A 23,198-nucleotide genomic window follows, 5' to 3' on the forward strand; every position below is an offset into this window, starting at 1 on the left:
TGGGGAGCCATGACAACCACCGGACAGCCTACACATGCATCACAAACACCATGCTTAATGGATGTATACACTGAATGTATATACATGCATTCATGAACACAGCCTGACTCATGCACTAACGGCACACACGAAGACAAGTTTGGGGGGGGGGGGGGGGGGGGGGGGCTACAATCTAGGATGATGGTGAAACAATCTTTAAGAAAAGATTCTTGAGCCCAAATTCGTAAAGGCCAACTTTATTGACACTAGAGCACAGCTGTATACAGTGTTATAGTGTTGAAATAGTTTTATAAAGAGAAGAGATAAGAAAAACAAAACAGGCTTCAAAAGTCAGTAGTGAAAGCCAATAGAAAACCACAGATGCTGAATGAGCGAGTGTGTGAATTTGAAAGTGACACAGAGACAGAGTGTGTGTGTGTGTGTGTGTGCACGTGCGTTTCTGCATGAGTGTATATGCACAAGACAATGCCCTTACACCATAAAAATTTACAGTGATTATGTTGAAAAGAAAGAAAGAAAGAAAAAAAAAAAAGCTCAAGGAGCAAAATTTAGTGGATAAATGGTGTCACAGTTTCAATGTCACTTTAACATACATCCATATGAGAAACAGGAAGCAGTGCCTGAAATGACTGTGGTCTTTGCTTGACACGTACAACAGGAAAAAGCAGTGAGAGAAGGGAAAGCATGCAGTTTAAGCCTTAGAAACCAGCATCAGTGTGTTACAAAGGCAAATCCCACAGCCATTCATTCATCCATTCCATCAAACAGTTAAGAAAAGAAAAAAGAAAATAACAGGAGCATTTATTGATCATAAATGACAGTGATGGAAATGACAAGCTCAAGCAGCTTTGGCCTGTGCAGGAACACACCCAGAACCCATGGGAGCAGAAAGGAAACAGAACCCAACCTTTGAAATAAAAATTACAGTAAACAAAAAAAAAAAAAAAAAAAGGGGTGCCAAACTGGTTACTTTTGGTGAGAGTTGTGTTTGTCATTCTTTCTTTCGTGTTTTTTTTTTTTTTAAACGGAGTGTTGGAATAGGTGAACCAGGTTAGGACTGATTACAGCGGGAGCAAAAAGTCACAGAGAGGGAGTGGCAGGCAGGAACACAGCGGGACATCAATATTAATACGACAGTGTAATGTGCTCTGCTCTTCTACTCCTGACACGGTCACTGGGTTTTGCATTATTACCATATTAATAAGTGATCATAAACGAAGTTAAAAGACAAGTGCTAACCAAATTCCCCCCTTTTTTTTGATAAACTAAACTCTCGGGCGGCACGGTGGTGTAGTGGTTAGCGCTGTCGCCTCACAGCAAGAAGGTCCGGGTTCGAGCCCCAGGGCCGGCGAGGGCCTTTCTGTGCGGAGTTTGCATGTTCTCCCCGTGTCCGCGTGGGTTTCCTCCGGGTGCTCCGGTTTCCCCCACAGTCCAAAGACATGCAGGTTAGGTTAACTGGTGACTCTAAATTGACCGTAGGTGTGAATGTGAGTGTGAATGGTTGTGTGTCTATGTGTCAGCCCTGTGATGACCTGGCGACTTGTCCAGGGTGTACCCCGCCTTTCGCCCGTAGTCAGCTGGGATAGGCTCCAGCTTGCCTGCGACCCTGTAGAAGGATAAAGCGGCGACAGATAATGAGATGAGAGGAGACTAAACTCTTCTGGAACTGGGCTGAACGAGAACTGCATGGTTTGCGGACGAGCTTCTGGTCCCGCTATACTGCAAGAACCATGGCAGCGAAGCAAACAGTTTTTGTTTTGTGCAAGTAGAATTTTCACATTAACGGACAAAGAGGATTTCGTGCTTCCAGCCTTTTTATGAGGTTTGATGCAAGTGGCATGCCTCTGCACGCAGGTTCAGAATACACTCTCGACTTGTGAAACACGACAGCATCACAAAACTGTACAGCTTAGCTGGAACCAAGGTTTCGTAATTGCTTGTTGGACCAAACAAGAATTCTTTTTTTTTTTTTTTTTAAGAATTTTTTGGGGGCTTTTTTCACCTTTATTGGATAGGACAGTGTAGAGACAGGAAATGAGCGGGAGAGAGAGAGACGGGGAGGGATCGGAAAATGACCTCGGGTCGGAATCGAACCCGGGTCCCCGGATTTATGGTATGGCGCCTTATCCACCTGAGCCACGACGCCCCCCCCCAAACAAGAATTCTAAAGTAGCGAGGAACAGCGATGGAGAGCCGTCAACCAAATCAGTGTTCGGTATGGCAGTTCTGATCCACAGATAAACAGACTAACTACTGTGCAGCAGAAATGGGGGGAAAGTTCCATGAACTTTGGACTAGGAACAAAAATCAGGCCCCGTTCCTCAAATGGAAAGGTGCCTAAAGATTGTGAAAAGGCTCCAGGGTTCCAAACATGTCTATTTGGAAATACCAGAATGTCAGGGCTATATGAATATTAAATCACTGCATTATACACCACTGATTTATGATGTCCACTGGTGCCAAATACTACACCAGGAAATGATGCATCACAGGACATTTCTGCGTAAGCTCTGCCAAATCATACCAACATCAGGACACGAACAGCTTATAAAGAAAACTAGTTAACAAAAGCAAAGCCAGGTTTACAAATACAAAACACATGACCAATAAACAAACACGCACAGTCTCCCATCAAGAGATCAACCCGAACGTGGGAATCTGGCTAAATGTTGTGTGGTTTATCAAAACTCTATGTAAATTCACAGCCATTTCTGATTTGTCTTTAAATTAATGGATGGGAGTGGATTAAAGATATATGAGAAAAGTTGAAAAACAAGCTACATTCTTATAGTGTTACGTGTTTCACATTACACAGTCATGTACAGATGTGTTCTCTAGAAAAGAGCATCATTACAATCATTAAAAAGATGAACGTTACGCCACAGACATTTCTTCAATTCGTTTCCTAAACACAGCCTCATTCGTGCTTCTAAAAAGCTCTACGGTTATTCAAAATAGCTAAGTGCTACGATCAAATATTTCAAACATCATTCTTTACATTAATGAAAATGCAAAATCGGCTAAAGGACGCGTGCGTGGTGTGCGTTATTGGGTTGGAGAAATCATTTCAGCGATTCCTTTGCTAGTAGAAACACATGAAGGCCTCTGGCGGAGTGGAAGAACTCCCAGACCATAACACTAAAGCCCACATCACAAGCTTGATTCATAAACACATGAATGCCTGGCTTCACTCAACACAACTGATTCGAATCCAGCTGGTTCGTTTATCTACAGTTTTCGTGAGGGGTCCAACAAAGGACTTGGCACTAAGTAAACGATTCGCTCTCTTCACAGATAGAGATATGCTTGCTATAATCACAGAACAATAATCAAGCACAATATTGCTACTACAGAGAGAGAGAGAGAGAGAGATACACACAGATCACTGTGCCAGTCATCGTTAGTGCACACTTCACACCAAGTGGGAGTGTGACACATACCTGTACACACAGGCTGCCTCAAGCATGAGAAATAAATCCTCTTGCCAAGCATCTGCTCCGGCCATTCCTCCCAGAACCCTAGACCACACGCTGCTTAGTGAGTGAACCTCTGAACCCTCTGCACTAACAGTTAAACACTTGTGCTCCTTCCTCATCACTGAAATCCACACCCCCTCCCTCACCATCCTCATCCAACTGCAGGCTGCCAAATGACATCTTGTTTCTGGGGAGGTGTGAAACAGGGGAGGAGCTATGCGCCGCAGGATTCGCAAAGCCCAGCGACTGGCTGCAAGAACCAACGGACTCCATCTCCTCCGAGTCACTGGTATCGGTACCACTGCTCGTAGAACCGTCAATCATGTGCATGGCACTGTTGCGACGATGTGGAGAGCTAGCACTGCCTTTGGCTTGGCCAAGAGGAGAAAGGCCATTGGCCAGCATGCGGCGCTCGAGAGCAGCCATTCTTTCAGCTCGGGATAAAACGGGCCGTGGTTGACTCAGGATCAGCGGATCAGTCTCAGAACGGTTCCCTACATTCTGGCACTTTGCCATGTTTACAGAGCAGCTGCTGAAGAACCTGCCTTTTTCCTCCTGAGCAGCTGACCTCAGGCTAAAGCTCCGCCCACTGATAGCTAAGCCATCCATGCCTTCGTGCTGCCCGTGGCCATTGTACGGGGTGTGGCTGAGAGATCCTGTTCTATGAAAGGAGAAAAGGGCGGGGCTTGAGGTCAAGCTCCTGGTTCCTGGGAGATGGCGTATAGGACCAGGGCTGTGCGTCGCCAGCTCATCCAGTAACGTGCTATGGAGTATTCCACGAGCCCCACCTGCAGACAGTGACCACTCATAAACGTCACAGTTCTGGCTGTGAGAGGTGGAGCTAGAGGTTTGAGTGGGACTGGGATAGTGAGGGGGTGGGGTATGAGTGACAGGAGAGACAGGAGGAGATTCTCCGTCTTTAATCTTGTTTGGACTGGCTTTAAATTCGCATGGGCGGGATGCATCGTGCCCTGGCCAGTGCCCAAGAGAGCCATGTCTGTGAGGCGTGCGAGAGTGTGACCTACTGACTCGACCTCTGACTTCCATCTCACTAATCTCTGCATCACTGCAGTCAATGTACGGGATTGAGGAGCAGCTGCCTTTCGCAGCATGGGACGCGACACCTGCAGTGCTGAGCTCGTCACTCTGCTGCCTGATACACGCTTCAGATAACACGCCGTCATTCTGCTGAACTGAAGGAGGGGGGCTTCCACGGATCCTCAACGCAGCCGAATCCTCAGAGCTTACCAACGCCGACTCCTTCCAGCTTCGCCCATCGACCTGAGAGACAGAGCAAGCAAGAGAGATTACTTTTTACTTGCATAATAATGCGCATTTATACACACCTGTGATCCTACTGTGTAATTTTGTCATTATTTCCACTGTTAAATGACCCAAACTGTAACCAAGCACGCTGGCTGAATTTAATTCCCTTGTCTGGGTACTGAATTTGCAGAACCCAGACTAACTGGTGGATATGAAAATAGTAATCACTCACGTCAGACAACCATTATTTTTTTTGGGGGGGGAGGGGGACCCATAGTTGGGCTACATTCCAAATCGCATATTATTTTTATTTTGGAAAACAGCTGGGCTGTATTCCAAATCGCACACTACTTTTACTTCCAAAGTAAAAGTAGGATGTGATTTGGAATGCAGCCCAACTGTTTTCCAAAAACAGTTGGGCTGCATTCCAAATTACATACTACTGTCCTAAATAAGTCATAAGAGAATGCCACAATTAGCACCTTCATATACTGGAACAGTATTTATAACCACAACATGCAGTTCGAGATGTACTCCAGCTGGCTATCGCTTTTCCATTGGACTCTTAGGCAGAGTCATCTTCAGTATTAGCAGGGCTCCAGAGACTGGACTTGCGACACCAATCACTTATACTGTACAGGAAGGGACAGAGCAGGCTATACTTCCTTAGGAGGCTGCGGTCCTTTAACATCTGCAGGAAACTCCTGTAGATGTTCTATCAGTCTGTGGTCGCCAGTGTCCCGTTTTACACCATGGTGTGCTGGGGGGGGCAGCACATCCAAGAAGGACACATCCAGGCTGGAAGTCTCTGTGGTCGGCATGAAGCTGGACTCTCTGGTGACGGTGGCAGAGAAGAGGACTATGGACAAACTATTGAACATCATGGACGATGCCAGTCACCCTCTGCACACCGTCATCAGCAACCAGAGGAGCCTGTTCAGTGACAGAATGCTCCTTCCTAAGTGCAGGACGAACAGACTCAAAAACTCCTTTGTCCCTCACGCCATCAGACTGTACAACTCCTCTCTGGGGGGGAGGAGGGGGAACAGAAGGACAGAGGACGGGAAGGAGCAGTAGCCTAGCCTAACAATAAGCAATACCGGACAATGTGCAATATCTCTCCCGCTGCCCCCCCTCTTTCCCTTTTCACCCCCCTTCCTCTCTTCCCCATATCTTATTCTTTTTATATTTGTATATGTAAATACTTAATTTAATTTATCTAGAAGTTCTTCTCTATTTCTTTTCTCTGTTTATCTGTAATGATGCTGCTGGAATCTTAATTTCCCTGAGGGAACCCTCCCAAAGGGATCAATAAAATTTTATCTAATCTAATTTAAACAGCGTTAAAAATAGAGGTCCATTTAAGTTCAGCAATTCTGTGTCTGTTATTATATTGTCGCATTTAATCATATAAAAAAAAACAACACATGATATTGGCATTACATATCAAACATGTTTAGTTATTATCTCAGCCCATCGACTGTATAAATAACTTTTTATAAATAATAAATTATTTACACATTCGATGTCTCCACCAGATTGTTTTCACCGAGTTATCGAGCCACTGTCAGGTATGGAATCGCACAGACCAGACCTACAGGAGCGAATGCAGACAACTTCTACACAACTTGGCTGCATGAGTTCGAACAGGGATAAGAAAGTTTGATCACATTTCACCCACGTTAAAGGAACTAAAGTGGTTATCAGTTGAGCAACTTCTACGACTTCGTGATGTTATCGTGATCAGTGGTTACGTTAGACTTTTTCATTGTCCGTCATTTTGACGGACAGGGTCGTAAAAATTCCGTCACTGTCCATTATTATCTGTCATTTGATTTTAACTTTTAAATGACAATGTATATAGGCTATAAATGCTATATATTTAATAACTTGTGTTTTCATGGACTCTTTCATTTAAAAATTAATTCACAGAACAAGCTTGTATTATTTAATCATTTATTTATGTATTTATGATGCAAAAAGATGAACAGAGATTCTGATGTTCGGTCACTTGTGAACCCATTTTCCCTCCGCTAAAAACATTGCGGCTGTTGTGCCTTAATGGGCATACCGCATGAACAATGTTATTTTACAACGTAGCAAGACAATTGCAGTTCAAATATGAACAGTCCACTACAACGATTTAAGTGACGATCTAATTTGACCTGTTTGCGTGAGCTCAAACCTTCCTTCTGGCCCGCATGGATTTAAATTGGGAGCTCGCTTGTGCATAATCAAAGTCGTCAATGGAGACTGCTGCCGAGGCAATTGTCATTAAATTTTGCGTCTTTGCCTCGGACAGACGACTTCTCATTGACGTTTTAATTTTATTCTGAAGGCTGAACCCGCGCTCTGCTGCGACACTGGAGACTGGAATAACCAGCGCCACTTCAGCCAAAGTTCTGAAGTCGGGAAACATTTCTCCCAGGGAAGTGATCAGAAGCCGGCAAGAGCCTCTGAAAGTTGGATTTCCCGACCCTGCTAGTACTCTCTTCATAGGGAGGAAATCCTGCAGCATGCGCTCTTTCTGCACCAGTGGTGCAGCTGCACCCCGCGTCTCGGCTCGGCGGAGCCTGGAACCTGACACGGAAGGTCTTAAATAAAGCGAAGTTATGTTTAAATGTTAGTTAGTCTACCCGTGCTCTCATTAAAATGATAGTTTAGCAGATATTCGAGCAGTGATGTTCCTAAGCTTCCTGGGGAAGAATACAATAAATCGGCATTTGTTTCATTTTAAAAACAAGAAAACAACTAGCCTAAATGAGCGCTATTGTACAGGCAGGGAAACGACACAAACAACCCAGTGCATCTCTTTTTTTAATAGCAAAAATGACGTGTCTTCTGCAGAGAAGGGAAACATTAATCCATCTCACTGTGCTAGTGGTTAGAAAAGTCAGAGCGCGGTCAGGAGCGCGAAAGGGGGAACAGCCTTGTGCAGTGGCTACAATGTATACATGAGTAGCCTATGCACTGAACATCAAGACTCGCCGCAACGTCGGCTCAGATTGAAAGTGACGGCAGCGAAGACTATGTATACTGTATGTAAGAAAACTCTGCCACAACTTGCCAATCATTTCAATTGTGTGTTTCATTATGTTTTATTATTGTTATTGGTAATGGTAACGGTAAACATTCGTCAAAATGACCGACGGCCTTCAGATTTTTCCGTCATAGCTAAAAAAAAATCCGTCAATGACGGACAATTGTCGGTTAACGCGACCTATGATCGTGATGTACAAATGCTTAAAATCGAATGGTGCCCGATTACCTCAGCCAGAAATGAGCCAAGAGATCTGATACACATATTTACAACACAAGACGAAAGGACATCATCAATATACCGTGGTGTTGCACAAAGACACTCCAACGCTCCTCCTTCTTCCGCAGACCCAAATCGTAGAGCTCTTTACCCAACACAGTTAGAAACTCGAATGCGCTTTCAAGAGGAGTGCGAAAGAATTTTTAAGGAACGATGACATTTAATACTCCTATATTTATATTCATATGCTTTTACAATTATATATTGTTTAACTTATTTTTGTAAATTCATTTCTGAAAATCCCTTGGGGGAGGAAGTTAATAAAGTTGCATCGTAATGTGCTGAGGCAAGCAAAATTGAGATGGCGAATTCTCAACTTCATGCGAATGAGAACCACACGAGAACCAAATCAGATCAACGTGTGATACGTTTGATGTGTGATGTTCTCTAGAAAGGCAGGGGCAACAGAAAAACTCCGACAAAGATTGCGGATGCTAAAGGCTACATGTAGCATGTGTTGCTTGCATGTCGTTTTAAGCGGTGTCTCTAAATTTTGTGCCAGTGTTCCTAAAATTTTCAGTAAGGCGCACCAGTGTGACTAGTGCGAAAAAGCTAGCTTGGAGCCCCGAGTAGCGTCTCAGAACATTCCCGGTAAATACACAGGGGAACACAAAAAGATCCTTCATTTGGCTGCTTTGTCATTTCACAGAAAACAAAAACGTTAGAAGGTAAATCAGACCTCCACTGGTGTTTCTGTTAGGATTTACATTTAAAATTTCATGACCCCAAAACCTGTTAAAGGAGAACTGAAGGCAAATTTTTTTTAAATCATCAAAATTCATTTTATTAAATATAGGAATGCATTTTTGATAGCTATTTTGTCACTGCTATAGCAAGTTATGAGTGTTTGAAATATCTCATTCATCTCATTATCTCTAGCCGCTTTATCCTGTTCTGCAGGGTCACGGGCAAGCTGGAGCCTATCCCAGCTGACTACGGGCGAAAGGCGGGGTACACCCTGGACAAGTCGCCAGGTCATCACAGGGCTGACACATAGACACAGACAACCATTCACACTCACATTCACACCTACGGTCAATTTAGAGTCACCAGTTAACCTAACCTGCATGTCTTTGGACTGTGGGGCAAACCGGAGCACCTAGAGGAAACCCACGTGCACACCATGCAAACTCCACACAAAAAGGCCCTCGCCAGCCACGGGGCTCGAACCCGGACCTTCTTGCTGTGAGGCGACAGCGCTAACCACTACACCACCGTGCCGCCCATTTTCCAACATGACAATGCCAAACCACATACTGCATCAATTACAGCATCATGGCTGCGTAGAAGAAGGGTCTGGGTACTGAACTGGCCAGCCTGCAGTCCAGATCTTTCACCCATAGAAAACATTTGGCGCATCATAAAACGGAAGATACAACAAAAAAGACCTAAGACAGTTGAGCAACTAGAATCCTACATTAGACAAGAATGGGTTAACATTCCTATCCCTAAACTTGAGCAACTTGTCTCCTCAGTCTCCAGACGTTTACAGACTGTTGTAAAGAGAAAAGGGGATGTCTCACAGTGGTAAACATGGCCTTGTCCCAACTTTTTTGAGATGTGTTGTTGTCATGAAATTTAAAATCACCTAATTTTTCTCTTTAAATGATACATTTTCTTAGTTTAAACATTTGATATGTCATCTATGTTCTATTCTGAATAAAATATGGAATTTTGAAACTTCCACATCATTGCATTCCGTTTTTATTTACAATTTGTAAATAAAGGTCGAACCCGGACCTTCTTGCTGTGAGGCGACAGCGCTAACCACTACACCACCGTGCCGCCCTGTTTGAAATATGCTCTGTAATATATCAGTCCATATGTCAAAGCAATGGCCGTAAACGAGATTCGTTGAGACCTGTGCGAGACATCGTAGGACGGAAGTAAAACGTACAACGGAAATCAAAGTGACCGACATCTGCCGACGTTGTCAAAAGACGCGCGCACCCTCTTTCGAATGATGACGTGATCAAGCCGGAAGTTTTGTTTGTTTTGATAGCAATCAGGAAAGTTTGAAAAAAGTAGGCAGTAATCATCATTTAAACTCGTTTTTGTGCAATATTTCGTTTGGAAAACAGTTTTCAAAATGGCGGCACTGACACCTGGCTGACACTTCACGTTTCGAAGTCTCGCACGAGTCTCTTGAAGATTGCGCAGATAAGCGACGCCTGCTGTGGACCAAACGAACTAAATTCAACATGGCTAAAAACCGAATCGGCCGATAAGTATAATATTTAATTGCAATTAGTTGCCAATACGAGTCACGATATAAGGTTACTAAATTTGAAAACGTAATTGAATAACACGTTAATTAAGAAATAAAGCAAGTTTAAAAATGACTTCAGTTCTCCTTTAGGAATTCCTCATACAGTGAATAACGAGTAGGGTTGTGTGATGTGGAACAGGCGCAGGGACTCAACCACATACAGATTCAGATTAGTAGCTGCACTGCAACATAGCTCACTGTCCAATGGAAGAGTGAGATAAGGAATCAGCGGCAGGGAAAGACTTACTTGATTTGTCACTTGTGAGTGCGCGGGAGAAGGCAGGGGAGACAGACCGCTGTTGTACTGAACTTTACTGTGTTTCCTGCAAAACAGACACACAGATGCATGTATCAGATCAGTGGTTCACACACACAATCAAATTGACATCTTAAACACCTACAGCGAACGACAAACCTTTATAGAAATCAAGGCTGAAGATACTCACTCGATTTTTCACAACCACACACATTTTACGTTACCATACGTTTCCAAACAGGGTATCTACTCCATTTCCATAAGAGGTCATTTCAAAATAACAGCTACGAGAGATGTATTAAATTAAAGCGTAAATAAATCAGATTTTCAGTTGGTCCAGTGTTTACACTGCTTGAAAGTTTGTGAACCCTTTAGAATTTTCTATATTTCTGCATAAATATGACCTAAAACAACATCAGATTTTCACACAAGTCCTAAAAGTAGATAAAGAGAACCCAGTTAAACAAATGAGACAAAATTATAATACTTGGTCATTTATTTATTGAAGAAAATGATCCAATATTACATATCTGTGAGTGGCAAAAGTATGTGAACCTTTGCTTTCAGTATCTGGTGTGACCCCCTTGTGCAGCAATAACTGCAACTAAACGTTTGCGGTAACTGTTGATCAGTCCTGCACACCGGCTTGGAGGAATTTTAGCCCATTCCTCCGTACAGAACAGCTTCAACTCTGGGATGTTGGTGGGTTTCCTCACATGAACTGCTCGCTTCAGGTCCTTCCACAACATTTCAATTGGATTAAGGTCAGGACTTTGACTTGGCCATTCCAAAACATTAACTTTATTCTTCTTTAACCATTCTTTGGTAGAACGACTTGTGCGCTTAGGGTCGTTGTCTTGCTGCATGACTCACCACCTCTTGAGATTCGGTTCATGGACAGATGTCCTGACATTTTCCTTTAGAATTCGCTGGTATAATTCACAATTCATTGTTCCATCAATGATGGCAAGCCGCCCTGACCCAGATGCAGCAAAACAGGCCCAAACCATGATACTACCACCACCATGTTTCACAGATGGGATAAAGTTCTTATGCTGGAATGCAGCATTTTCCTTTCTCCAAACATAACGCTTCTCATTTAAACCAAAAAGTTCTATTTTGGTCTCATCCGTCCACAAAACATCTTTCCAATAGCCTTCTGGCTTGTCCACATGTACTTTATAAAAACTGCAGATGAGCAGCAATGTTCTTTTTGGAGAGCAGTGGCTTTCTCCTTGCAACCCTGCCATGCACAGCATTGTTGTTCAGTGTTCTCCTGATGGTGGACTCATGAACATTAACATTAGCCAATGTGAGAGAGGCCTTCAGTTGCTTAGAAGTTACCCTGGGGTCCTTTGTGAACTCGCCAACTATTACACGCCTTGCTCTTGGAGTGATCTTTGTTGGTTGACCACTCCTGGGGAGGGTAACAATGGTCTTGAATTTCCTCCATTTGTACACAATCTGTCTGACTGTGGATTGGTGGAGTCCAAACTCTTTAGAGATGGTTTTGTAACCTTTTCCAGCTTGATGAGCATCAACAGCGCTTTTTCTGAGGTCCTCAGAAATCTCCTTTGTTCGTGCCATGATACACTTCCACAAACATGTGTTGTGAAGATCAGACTTTGATAGATCCCTGTTCTTTAAATAAAACAGGGTGCCCACTCACACCTGATTGTCATCCCATTGATTGAAAACACCTGACTCTAATTTCACCTTCAAATTAACTGCTAATCCTAGAGGTTCACATACTTTTGCCACTCACAGATATGTAATAATGGATCATTTTCCTCAATTAATAAATGACCAAGTATAATATTTTTGTCTCATTTGTTTAACTGGGTTCTCTTTATCTACTTTTAGGACTTGTGTGAAAATCTGATGTTGTTTTAGGTCATATTTATGCAGAAATATAGAAAATTCTAAAGGGTTCACAAACTTTCAAGCACCACTGTACATACATTTTTTTAATATTTGGTAGTATGGACTTAACTGCTCAGAATACTTTGCTGGAAGTTTTTGCTCATTCATCCTGACAGAACTGGTATAACTTAAACATGATTTCAGTTCAGTCCACAAACTTTCTATGGGTAGGCATATCAGGTGAAAATTCAAATTGCTTGAAACTACTACTACTTCTTTTGGCTGTTCCCGATTAGGGGTCACCACAGCAGCTCTTTCGTCTCCATTGCTCCCTGTCCTCCGCATCCTTCTCTACCACTTTCATGTCCTCTCTCGCCACATCCATGTATCTCCTCTTTGGCCTTCCTTGTTTTCGTGTGCCTGGCAGCTCCATCCTCAACATTCTCCTTCCAACATGCTCTGCATCTCTTCTCAGGATGTGCCCATACCATCTCAGTCTCATCTCTCTTAGCTTAATTCCCAAGCTCTCCACATGTGCTGTCCCTCTGATGTGCTCGTTCCTCATCCTGTCCAACCTCATCACTCCCATCGCAAACCTTAACATCCTCAACTCCGCCACCTCCAACTTTGCCTCCTGTCTCTTCATTAAGGGTACGGCCTCCGATCCATACATCACAGCTGGTCTCACTACTGTCTTATACATCTTACCTTTCACTTTTGCTGGAACACAAATGACTCCCGAAATCCTTCTCCAACTGCTCCACCCTGCCTGCACTCTCTTTCTCACCTCACTATCACAGCCCCCATTTTCCTGCACAGTTGACCCCAGGTACTTGAATTCACCAACTTTCTTTACGTCTACTCCTTGCATCTTCACTACACTCTCATCCCCATTCTCATTGATGCACATGTATTCTGTTTTGCCTCTGCTCACCTTCAGTCCTCTTCGTTCCAATGCATCCCTCCATCTCTCCAAACCCAACTCAACCTCCTTTCGACTTTCACCGCATATCACAATATCATCCGCAAACATCATGTACCATGGTGAAAGGAGCTATCCATCACTATGGCAAACAAGAAAGGACTCAAAGCAGATCCTTGATGAAGTCCCACCTTCACCTTGAACTGTTCAGTCATTCCAACTGCACACCTCACTGCTGTTTCGCTGTTCTCATACATGTCTTGCACCACTCTGATATACTTCTCATTCACTCCACTCTTTCTCATACAATACCATAACTCATCTCTCGGCACTCTATCGTATGCCTTCTCCAGGTCTGCAAACACACAATGTAGCTTTCTCTGGCCTTCCCTGTACTTCTCCATTAACATTCTTAAAGCAAAAACTGCATCTGACGTGCTCTTCCTTGGCATAAACCCGTACTGCTGTTCACAGATTGCTACCTCTCTTCTCAATCTCACCTCCAATACCCTTTCCCATAGCTTCATGGTGTGGCTCATCAATTTTATTCCTCTGTAATTACTGCAACTCTGTACATCTCCCTTATTCTTGTATATTGGGACTAGCGCACACATTCTCCATTCATTCAGCATTTTCTCGTTCTCTAAGATCTTATGAAACAAACAATCTCGTTAGGAACTCCACAGCCGTCTCACCCAAACTTCTCCAAGCCTCAAATCGGGATACCATCTGGTCCGACTGCTTTCCCAGTCTTCATTCTTTTCATGGCTGCCCTCACCTCGTCCTTACTAACCGACTCTGCTTCCTGATTTGCTGTCTCCAACAAATCTGACCTTTTCTCTCTTGGATTCTCCGCATTTAATTAATCCTCAAAGTACTCTTTCCACCTTCTTAAATTGCTTGAAACTGCTCTCGTTGAATTCAGAACTGAATGCTAAACAACATACTTTTTGCAGAATTAAAACAGATTTACCCATTCTTGAGATATTACCAATCAAAGACTGTATTAGGATCACATGGCCCAAAATGGGTCTCATTAACGAATGAGATCAAATGTTTTTGTTCTTAATAACTTTAATTTTCAAGATATTTACATGGAAATTGGCAGGTGCATAGATGGTTGCAAACTGAATACAAAAGTTTGAAAAATTAGTAAAAACCAATTTTGCAAATTGGAATTTAATTAGTATTAATTATGCTAATTAGGTAAAACGTTAAATCATCACACTCTCTTCTTCAAAGTTTCACCAAATGACTATTTGTGCAATATAAAGCTGATCTTAACTCTCATTTATACATCACAAAGAAGGAGAGGAAAAAAAATCAATTATAAAATATGCATAAATAAGCACTGAATATCTCACATATACCACTCTCTATCAAAATAAAGTAATAAAATATTATTTCTCACGTCCTTTTTGTGCTCTGTAGGCCTTTGTATTTCTAAGTAGGGCCTACTAGTGTTTATATGAAAGAATTTTCAATTAATAGTCACAGCTTTCAAGGCTAACCTCGAAAATACTGTGTGTTCCACATCCAATAAACAATTTCAGTTAACGGAATTGAAATTGACACTCGTGTTTCTGACTTCCAGGTTTTTTTTTTTTTAAATATCATTCCGACCACCAAGATCTCGATATTTTTCTTCAAAACAACTACGGTTATATTCTAAAATACTTATTTATTTACATGAATCAGTTTGATTTGAAAAAATAAGTAGGTAAAGCTGTGAAAACTCGTTTCAAAGTCTCCCGTGAAGCAGAACATCAAAACTAGCTGATGGAAAATTTTGCTGAATGCTTCATCAGAAACAGTAAGAGCTGGAGAACATCTCTATAAAAGTTATATCTGATTGATATTCACGAGTAATCCAGTCAGAAACCGATCAGAAGAGAGAGAGAGCCGGACCGCCTTCCCGTGATTCAAAAAACGCCGGCATTTTCCCGACATCCCGCGAGCAGAGTTTTTACTCTGTTGTACCAACTTCAACCTGCCGTTACTCCCAAAGTACTGAACAGATCTTAATGAGATGAATTTCTTTGGAAAGCAGAGATAATCTTTTTAACGACAGTATTCACGATAGACAAAATTCAAGAGTTAAGCAATGACAGATTTGGAAACTCAGATGAACGTCTACATGCGCAATTTTCACAGCACGGCCAGCGAGCGTCTGATGTGCCAAACTATGGGATTCAGGTTAGGGCTTTGTGATGGCTGGTTTTCTTCCTTGCACGACAGTCTTTCAGGCCATGGTACTGTAGAACTCTCTTAATAATAGATGTACATACTTTGATACCAACTCCGGGTAGGGTTGCCACCATTCAGAAATGAAAATAAGGGATGCCCACCACGGCTCCTTGGGGCCATGACCACCACGGGCACGACTCCCATGGGGTGGGGTGCCCGCAGCAGTGGTATGTTTTATTTTGTAGGTGTTTTTAGTAAAGGGGTGATCAGGAAAGCAATTACTCATACTTAAAGCTTGAAATGCTTTATTGCCAATGCTGTAAAAATGTATAATGTACAAGTGGGCAACAACGAACTTTTAAAATATAATCAAAATATATTGAGAACTTAATATCACTGTAAATGTAAGTGCATAACTGTTCTTGGCGTAGGGACTCTCATGTGAACCTTGGGGACATTTTCACTTAGGGAGGAAAAAAAGAGAACAAAAAACAACAAACACACAACAAACGTGTATGTCTGCTTATTATTAATGTCAGACAGCCCACCATACGCCACTGAAAACACTCACCGACAGACTTTACAGTTTGCTCTGTAGTCGTCTCCACTCACGCCATCCAGCCAAGGATGTGCCTCTTCCCACTCACGTCTGTATTTTTGTAAGCGTTTACGCTTTTGAGGACGTGGTGGAGTCCCGGGTGCAGCAGACATTTTGAAAAGGCCCGGGTTTTTTGAGCAGCGCCGGTGTGTGTTGTCTGTCTCTAGGCAACTGTGACAGCACCACACGCAGTGACGCAGGCAGTCAGACACAGACGCACAGAGCGCGACACAGAGTGCAGGGGTTTGTGTCCTGGGTAGATCCCGCAACGGAGTATTTCCTGTTTTATTTTGTTCGTTATTGTTAGATTTAGTGTTGATATGTGTGAGACAGACATGTGTATTGGACATTATGAAAATATGGAACAAATCGCGGCCCGTATCAGTTCAATACGGGACACAAGATTTAATTGCCAAATAAAAGACGATTTCATATTTTACGGGATGGGTGGCAACCCTAACTCCGGGTAACGTCTCCAACTCCTTCACCAGTTCCTTTGTCGTCGTCTTGGGGTTCAGTTTAACCTTTTGACCCACAGTTCGTTTGTCCCTGGGAGTTCATTTGTGCCTCTTTCCTAAACAATGCTGTGTCTGTTGTCCTGTCCCAAGATGTTTATATTTGCATTAGTGCTGTCAAAGTTAACGCGATAATAACGCGTTAACGCGATCTCAATTTAACGCGATAAAAAAATAAATAAATAAAATAGTGCCGTTAACGCAAATTCTAATTTGGCCCTGCGAGTCACCTGTAGTTCCTGTTGAGGCTTGTCGCGCGCTGCTTCAATAAGAGAACGTGTGAGTGATGGAGAAAGGCATAGACAAACATCCTTGCCGCCATATTGGATGTGGCAAAGTGGAGATTCTTCAACCGTCTCTGGTATAGCGTCTAGACAGTACCCGAGAATAAAGATGCCTCATTCACGTGCTGCGTTTAACTGTACCAACAGGTTTACCGTCCAAACGAGATCACATGGGATTACCTTTCACAGGTGAGACTGGAAAAATACTTTTCAATACTGTTCCTTCAGTTTCCCAGCTCATCTCCACCGGGTAGGTGTAGAGTTATAAGCAGTGAGAATTAGATAATACAGTGCCACACTATGATGAACGTTTTTGAACGTATGATGGATGTTTTTATTTTTGTTATCTGTTTTTTTCTTCTTTTATGGCAAATACTTCTCTTCAAAAGAAACTAATGAAGAGTAATGCCGCTTTTCCACTACCAACGCGGCTGAGTTGGGCTGAGCCGTGCCGTGCTGAGTTGAGCTGAGTGGGGCTGTTGGGGTTGCATTTCGACTACAACCGCGCTGAACCGTGCTGGCTGGAAGTGGGTGGACACATTGGGTGGAGTTAGCGAAAGTGGGTGGACGTCACGTGATGTCGTTAGGCGGCGCAAACAGTGACATCAGTGAGCTTTTAAGCGGTAGTCTCACGACCCGGATAGTAAACAATAAACATGGAGGACATGGAGTCGTTAGTGTTGCTGGTCTTGGTGCTGTGGCTTGTTGTCACCGACAACGCCAACAGATACTGGCAAGAGTGTATAGATGAGGCGAGGCGCATAAGGCTTCAGAAATTCTCGTAATTCGTAATTCTTCTTCTTCTTCCAGGTTTACAGATCCCAGCGTGCTCGCGGGGCATGTAAGGACACTCCTCCTCACCAATCAGTGCACAGGGGAGTGTCTCCTCACGCCCCCAGCCCCACTCGGCTCGGTTTGGCTCGCTTCAGCCCCACTCCAAAACCGTGCGAGTTTTGGGTGCTAAGCAGGGCTGAAGCGAGCTGAGTCGTGCTGTTCTGAGGTAGTCGAAACGCGAGCCGTGTCGGGCTGAAGTGAGCTGAAAAAGGGTAGTGGAAAAGGGCCATGAAATAAAACATTTTTTTATTTTCACAGTGATATGCACTTTATTTTTCATCCCTTGGTTTTCTCATCTAATATGGAAGTTATGGATGTCAGTGGCTGTGACAAGACGTGTTATGCTCTGCAATAAAAAATAAAAAAATAAAAAATAAAATTGGTACAAAGCAAGCCCATTCACTTTATGCTGATAAGAGAATTACAATGGCTTTTCATGTGACAAAAATGTACGATTAAATTGCGATTAATCCCGAGTTAACTATGACAGTCGCGACATTAATCGCGATTAAATATTTTAATCGCTTGACAGCACTAATTTGCATATAATTGTTTGTACAGATGCTTGTCGTGCCTTGTCGGAGCAACAGGACTTGTGAAGGTCCGCAGTTTTTGCCCAAGATTAACCGAGTTGCCAAAAGAAAATGTTTAGTAACACGAAATATATGGAGTTATGAAAAACTGACGGTGATTACCTTCAGCCAAGGTGTACAGTACGGAATCTTTCGACTGTAACCGAGTTTCAAACAAGCACTAATTGTAGGTTGTGACCTCTGCGGTGTTTGATTTGATGAGGCACTTGTGATTAGTCTCACCTGTTGAAAGGATGCTTTTTCAACTCCGCCTCCTTTACGTAATCTATCACCTGCTTCTGAGTCCGGCCGCTGAGGGACAGAAACGATTACACAGTTAAAGACATGAAGACAAGAAGCTATTATACAGCATATGGCCACAATGAAAATGACTAAATCGACTACTCAAATATTGTTTGGACTTGAATTGAAATCAAACGGATTACTGGAGTCTTTTGTAAACATAAGGTGCTTCTCTCACACACGCGCACACAAAAAAAAACCCCACCACATTGTGATTCTCTCTCCACATCCCCTCCCACAGACATTTAAACTACAATGAAGCTCACAAGAGAACACATGCAAAAAAAAGCCATGCTTAATATAGAACTAATAGATGGATCTAAGAGACCCACAGCTGCTCTAAATGTGAGGATTTCTGTAGAATAGATCCCTACTGGCATGAGGAGGTGCAGTCAGAATCGCAGAGCTCCCCACGTGCAAAGCGCGCGGAGTGAAGCTCTATACCCAAGAGAATATGGTAATGCAGCGACCTAATTTTTGACGGCTTTTGCAACCGTACGACGTAAATACATACAAATAAATAACGAATGTGTACCGCCACAGGGAACCCGATCATAAGTGCAACGCAACTCAAACACTTGACAATGAAATGTGCATCTTTATTTACATAAGACAGATGGATTATTACCCAGTACTTATTTAATTTGCCTTCTTTTTTTTTTTTAAATGTGGGATTATTTACTAACATATATTGCGGAAAATATTTCACAACAGTTTCATATAAAACTAGCTCATTGGAGGATTGACAGTTGTAACCAGACAGCTGTTTGACATCAAGTTTCAATAAATATCAAGACTGTATCTCTGACTGGGAGCTCATACATTGCATTCAGTCAAGGAGTACATTTTCCAGTAGGTTCCCCCCACAAAGATTTTTATTCCTACCATTTTTTTCCATAGCTGGCAACGTATCTTTGCCTTAGCACATCTAGCCACTGGGACTGTTACCCATTCCTCAAGGCAAAACTGCTCCAACTCCTTCAAGTTCGATGGGTTGCGTTGGTGTACAGCAATCTTCAAGTTATGCCACAGATTGTCAATTGGATTAAGGTCTGGGCTTTGACTAGGCCATTCCAAGACATTTAAATGTTTCCCTTTAAACCAATCCAGTGTAGCTTTAGCAGTATGTTTAGGGTCATTGTCCTGCTGGAATGCGAACCTTCGTCCCAGTCTCAAACCTCTGGCTGACTCAAACAGGTTTTCCTCCAGAATTGCCCTGTATTTAGTGCCATCCATCTTTCCTTCAGTCCTGACCAGCTTTCCTGTCCCTGCAGATGAAAAACATCCCCACAGCATGATGCTGCCACCACCATGCTTCACTGTAGGAATGGTGTACTCACTGTGATGGGAAGTGTTCAGTTTGCATCACACATGGCATTTCCCATGATGGCCAAAAAGTTCAATTTTAGTCTCATCTGACCAGAGAATCTTCTTCCATGTGTTTGGGGAGTCTGCCACATGCTGTTGGCCAAACTCCAAACATGTTTTCTTATTTTTTTTCTTTAAGCAATGACTTTACTCTGGTCACTCTTCCATAAAGCCCCGCTCTGTGGAGTGTACGGCTTAAAGTGGTCCTATGGACAGATACTCCCATCTCCGCTGTGGATCTTTGCAGCTCCTTCAGTGTTATCGTTGGTGTCTTTGTTGCATCTCTGATTAATGCCCTCCTTGCCTGGTCTGTGAGTTTTGGTGGGCGGCCTTCTCTTGTCAGGTTTGTAGTGGTGCCATATTCTTTCCATTTTGCTATAATGGATTTAATTTGTGCTCCCTGGGATATTCAAAGTTTGGGATATTTTTTATAACCTGACCCTGATCTGTACTTCTTCACAACTTTGTCTCTGACCTGTTTGGAGGCTCCTTGGTTTTCATGTTGCTTGTTTAGTAGTGTTGCAGAGTCAGGATCCTTCCAGAACAGGGTGATTTATACAGACATCATGTGACAGATCATGTGACACTGACTGCACACAGAAGGGTCTTAATCAGCTAATTATATGTGACTGATGAAGTGAATTGGTTGGACCAGCTCTTATTTAGTGGTTTCATAAGAAAGGGGGTGAACACCTATGCGCACTCCAGATTCCCCCCCAATCTTCTTGTCTGTGTCACAATAAAACAATGCGCCCCTTTAAAGTGGTAGGCATGCTGTATAAATCAAATGGTGCCAACCCTCCAATAATCCATATTAATTCCAGCTTGTAATGCGACAACACAGGACAACACCAAGGGGGATGAATACTTTTGCAAGACACTGTGTGTGTGTCTATCTATCTATCTATCTATCTATCTATCTATCTATCTATCTATCTATCTATCTATCTATCTATCTATCTATCTATCTAACGTCACTCAATGCCAAGTGCACAAACTGGTCTTCACCTCCTAAGGCCCAAGCTGTTTTTTTACATGCATTTTTTTATTTCTCTTTGCTATTTGGGCTTATTAGAACCTGATTAGAATAAAAACTAAGCATCATCTTTTGATAAGATGTACTTTTAGAGAAAAAGTATGTCCACATATGTGGATTCTTGTTCCGAATTTCCATAAAGTGCTGTCCACGCATGTGACCGCTAAGCCCTAGGAGGTTAAAACAGCCAAAAATGCTTCCTCTCTCCAACTCCATTACTGCATGTCCAACATTTTAAAGAAAACGCACCAGTTATCTTTGTAGTTTTACCAAACTATGATAGAAATAGCATTTAAAAATCTTTATCCACAAAGTTGTACTTATTTATATCCACACACCTCCCAGCACTACCACAAAGGCAATGCTTTTTGTGGAAGTGACACACACCTGAACCTGAAGGACGATCCTCTGCTGAAAAGGACAGGTTTAGGTTTGGGCTTGGGTTCTTCAAAGAGCCTGAAGAAAGCATGGTACTCCACACAGATCTTCCAGAAGATTTTACAACAGTCCCGACTTGCCATCACAAATTCCAAAGTGTCCTGACACGCACTCTGCTACAGAGACAACAGATTCATATCTGCTCAGACAATACACTTAAACATGTGTAGTGCCACACTTTTATTCAGAGAATATGAAAAGTAACAAGACTGGGGAAAAAAACATGACAATCGATCCTGCTCTTATGTTAGCAGAAATGGCAGTGTGAGAAAACATATAGCATGGATGCTCAGGCAGAAGCGCTTACATTGAGATCTGGTCTGAGTTTGATAAGGAACCTCTTCCTCTTGAAGCTGAGCTTACGTACTTTAGACCAGTTAAAGGCATTGATCTTGGTGTGACCCTGCAGAAACACACAACACGTTATCCATAAATCACTTAGGGCACTGATTCTGTGCACAGTACTGGATATTTTTACCATTTGGGCATTATTCTACTGTACTACTGGTACAGGTCTTAAAAGGTTGAGTGGACTAATCAAGACCTTCCAGTTGTTACAATACCGATAACTATAACTACAACGATAAATACAGGGATGTGATTTGGGGCTGGTGAAATTATCTGAAAATTTTAGCCGGGGGTCTGGGGGCCGCAGGCCCCCAGCTGGTCCAGGGCAGCACCCTGGTGGGGGGACAAGGGGGGGGAAGCCCCCTGAAGCTCCTGGGTTTTGGGGTTTTCTGACTTAAAAATTGTACTAAAATGGCAAGCAAACACACAAGAAAAAACTTGTCATGATTAACAAATTCAAGCCAATTTAATGGTCAACATGCAACTCTGACACACACACTCTCGCTCACTCGCGTGCTCTCTCTCGCACGCGCGCTCCCTCTCTCACGCTCTCTCTCACTCGCGCTCTCTCTCACTCGCGCGCGCTCTCTCACTCACACACACTCTCTCTCTCACACACACTCTCTCTCTCTCTCTCTCTCACACACACACACTCACTCACCCCCCCCCCCAAAGAACCAGCGCGGCAGGGCCCGCTAGCCCCGCGCCTTGGGACGTAATTCGCCCCGAGGCGAGCCGCGGCACTCCGCTTAGGTTTCGTTTCTATTCCGGGCTCCAACCCGACTTTGGACGCTCGTAGCTCGGGCAGGGGAGGTCCCAGCATCCCCAAACTTGACAGCCAGAGACCTCTGCCCTCTCCCCAAAGAACGAAATCGCTGAACAAATGTCTCACAGTCTCATGTCCAACGTCTGTAGCAACCTCTTTCTCCAACCATTCCCAGCGGAACTTGTTTTTCACTATTCTGTCGATTTCTTTAACTCGATTTGCATCTTTACGCTCGATCATGGAGGCTGCCATCTTTCAACTCTGTTTGAAGCGAGCTTACGTACAGCTATCAAAGCGCGTTCATTGGTTGTTACAGAGCGATGGGCCAATCACGTACCTCGTTTCATCTCAATGACGTAATTGCGTCAATGAGATGAAACGAGGTACATGATTGGCCCATCGCTCTGTAACAACCAATGAATGCGCTCGCTTCAAACAAAGAGTTGAAAGATGGCAGCCTCCGTGATCGAGGCGTAAAGATGCAAATCCGAGGCTGCCATCTTTCAAACAAAGTCGGAACGAATAGGATACGAATGTGGATTTGAGGGAAAAATCGGAAACATTTTTTTTTCAAGTTT

General features: G+C 43.1%; 1 protein-coding gene across 4 annotated transcripts in view; it reads right to left on the bottom strand.

The window, feature by feature from the left end:
- Positions 1-23,198, bottom strand: part of LOC132891931 (FERM, ARHGEF and pleckstrin domain-containing protein 1-like) — a 135,504-nt gene that overhangs the window by 39,819 nt on the left and 72,487 nt on the right. For all 4 annotated transcript variants that reach the window (XM_060930070.1, XM_060930071.1, XM_060930069.1 and 1 more), the window contains 5 exons: positions 21,814-21,909; positions 21,456-21,622; positions 18,605-18,673; positions 10,578-10,653; positions 4,601-4,757 (listed from right to left, as the gene is read on the bottom strand). In XM_060930070.1, the coding sequence (XP_060786053.1) occupies positions 4,601-4,757; positions 10,578-10,653; positions 18,605-18,673; positions 21,456-21,622; positions 21,814-21,909 (565 nt within the window). The remainder of the gene's footprint in view (positions 1-4,600; positions 4,758-10,577; positions 10,654-18,604; positions 18,674-21,455; positions 21,623-21,813; positions 21,910-23,198) is intronic.

This window comes from Neoarius graeffei, chromosome 9, assembly GCF_027579695.1.
Source record: "Neoarius graeffei isolate fNeoGra1 chromosome 9, fNeoGra1.pri, whole genome shotgun sequence".
NCBI lineage: Eukaryota > Metazoa > Chordata > Actinopteri > Siluriformes > Ariidae > Neoarius > Neoarius graeffei.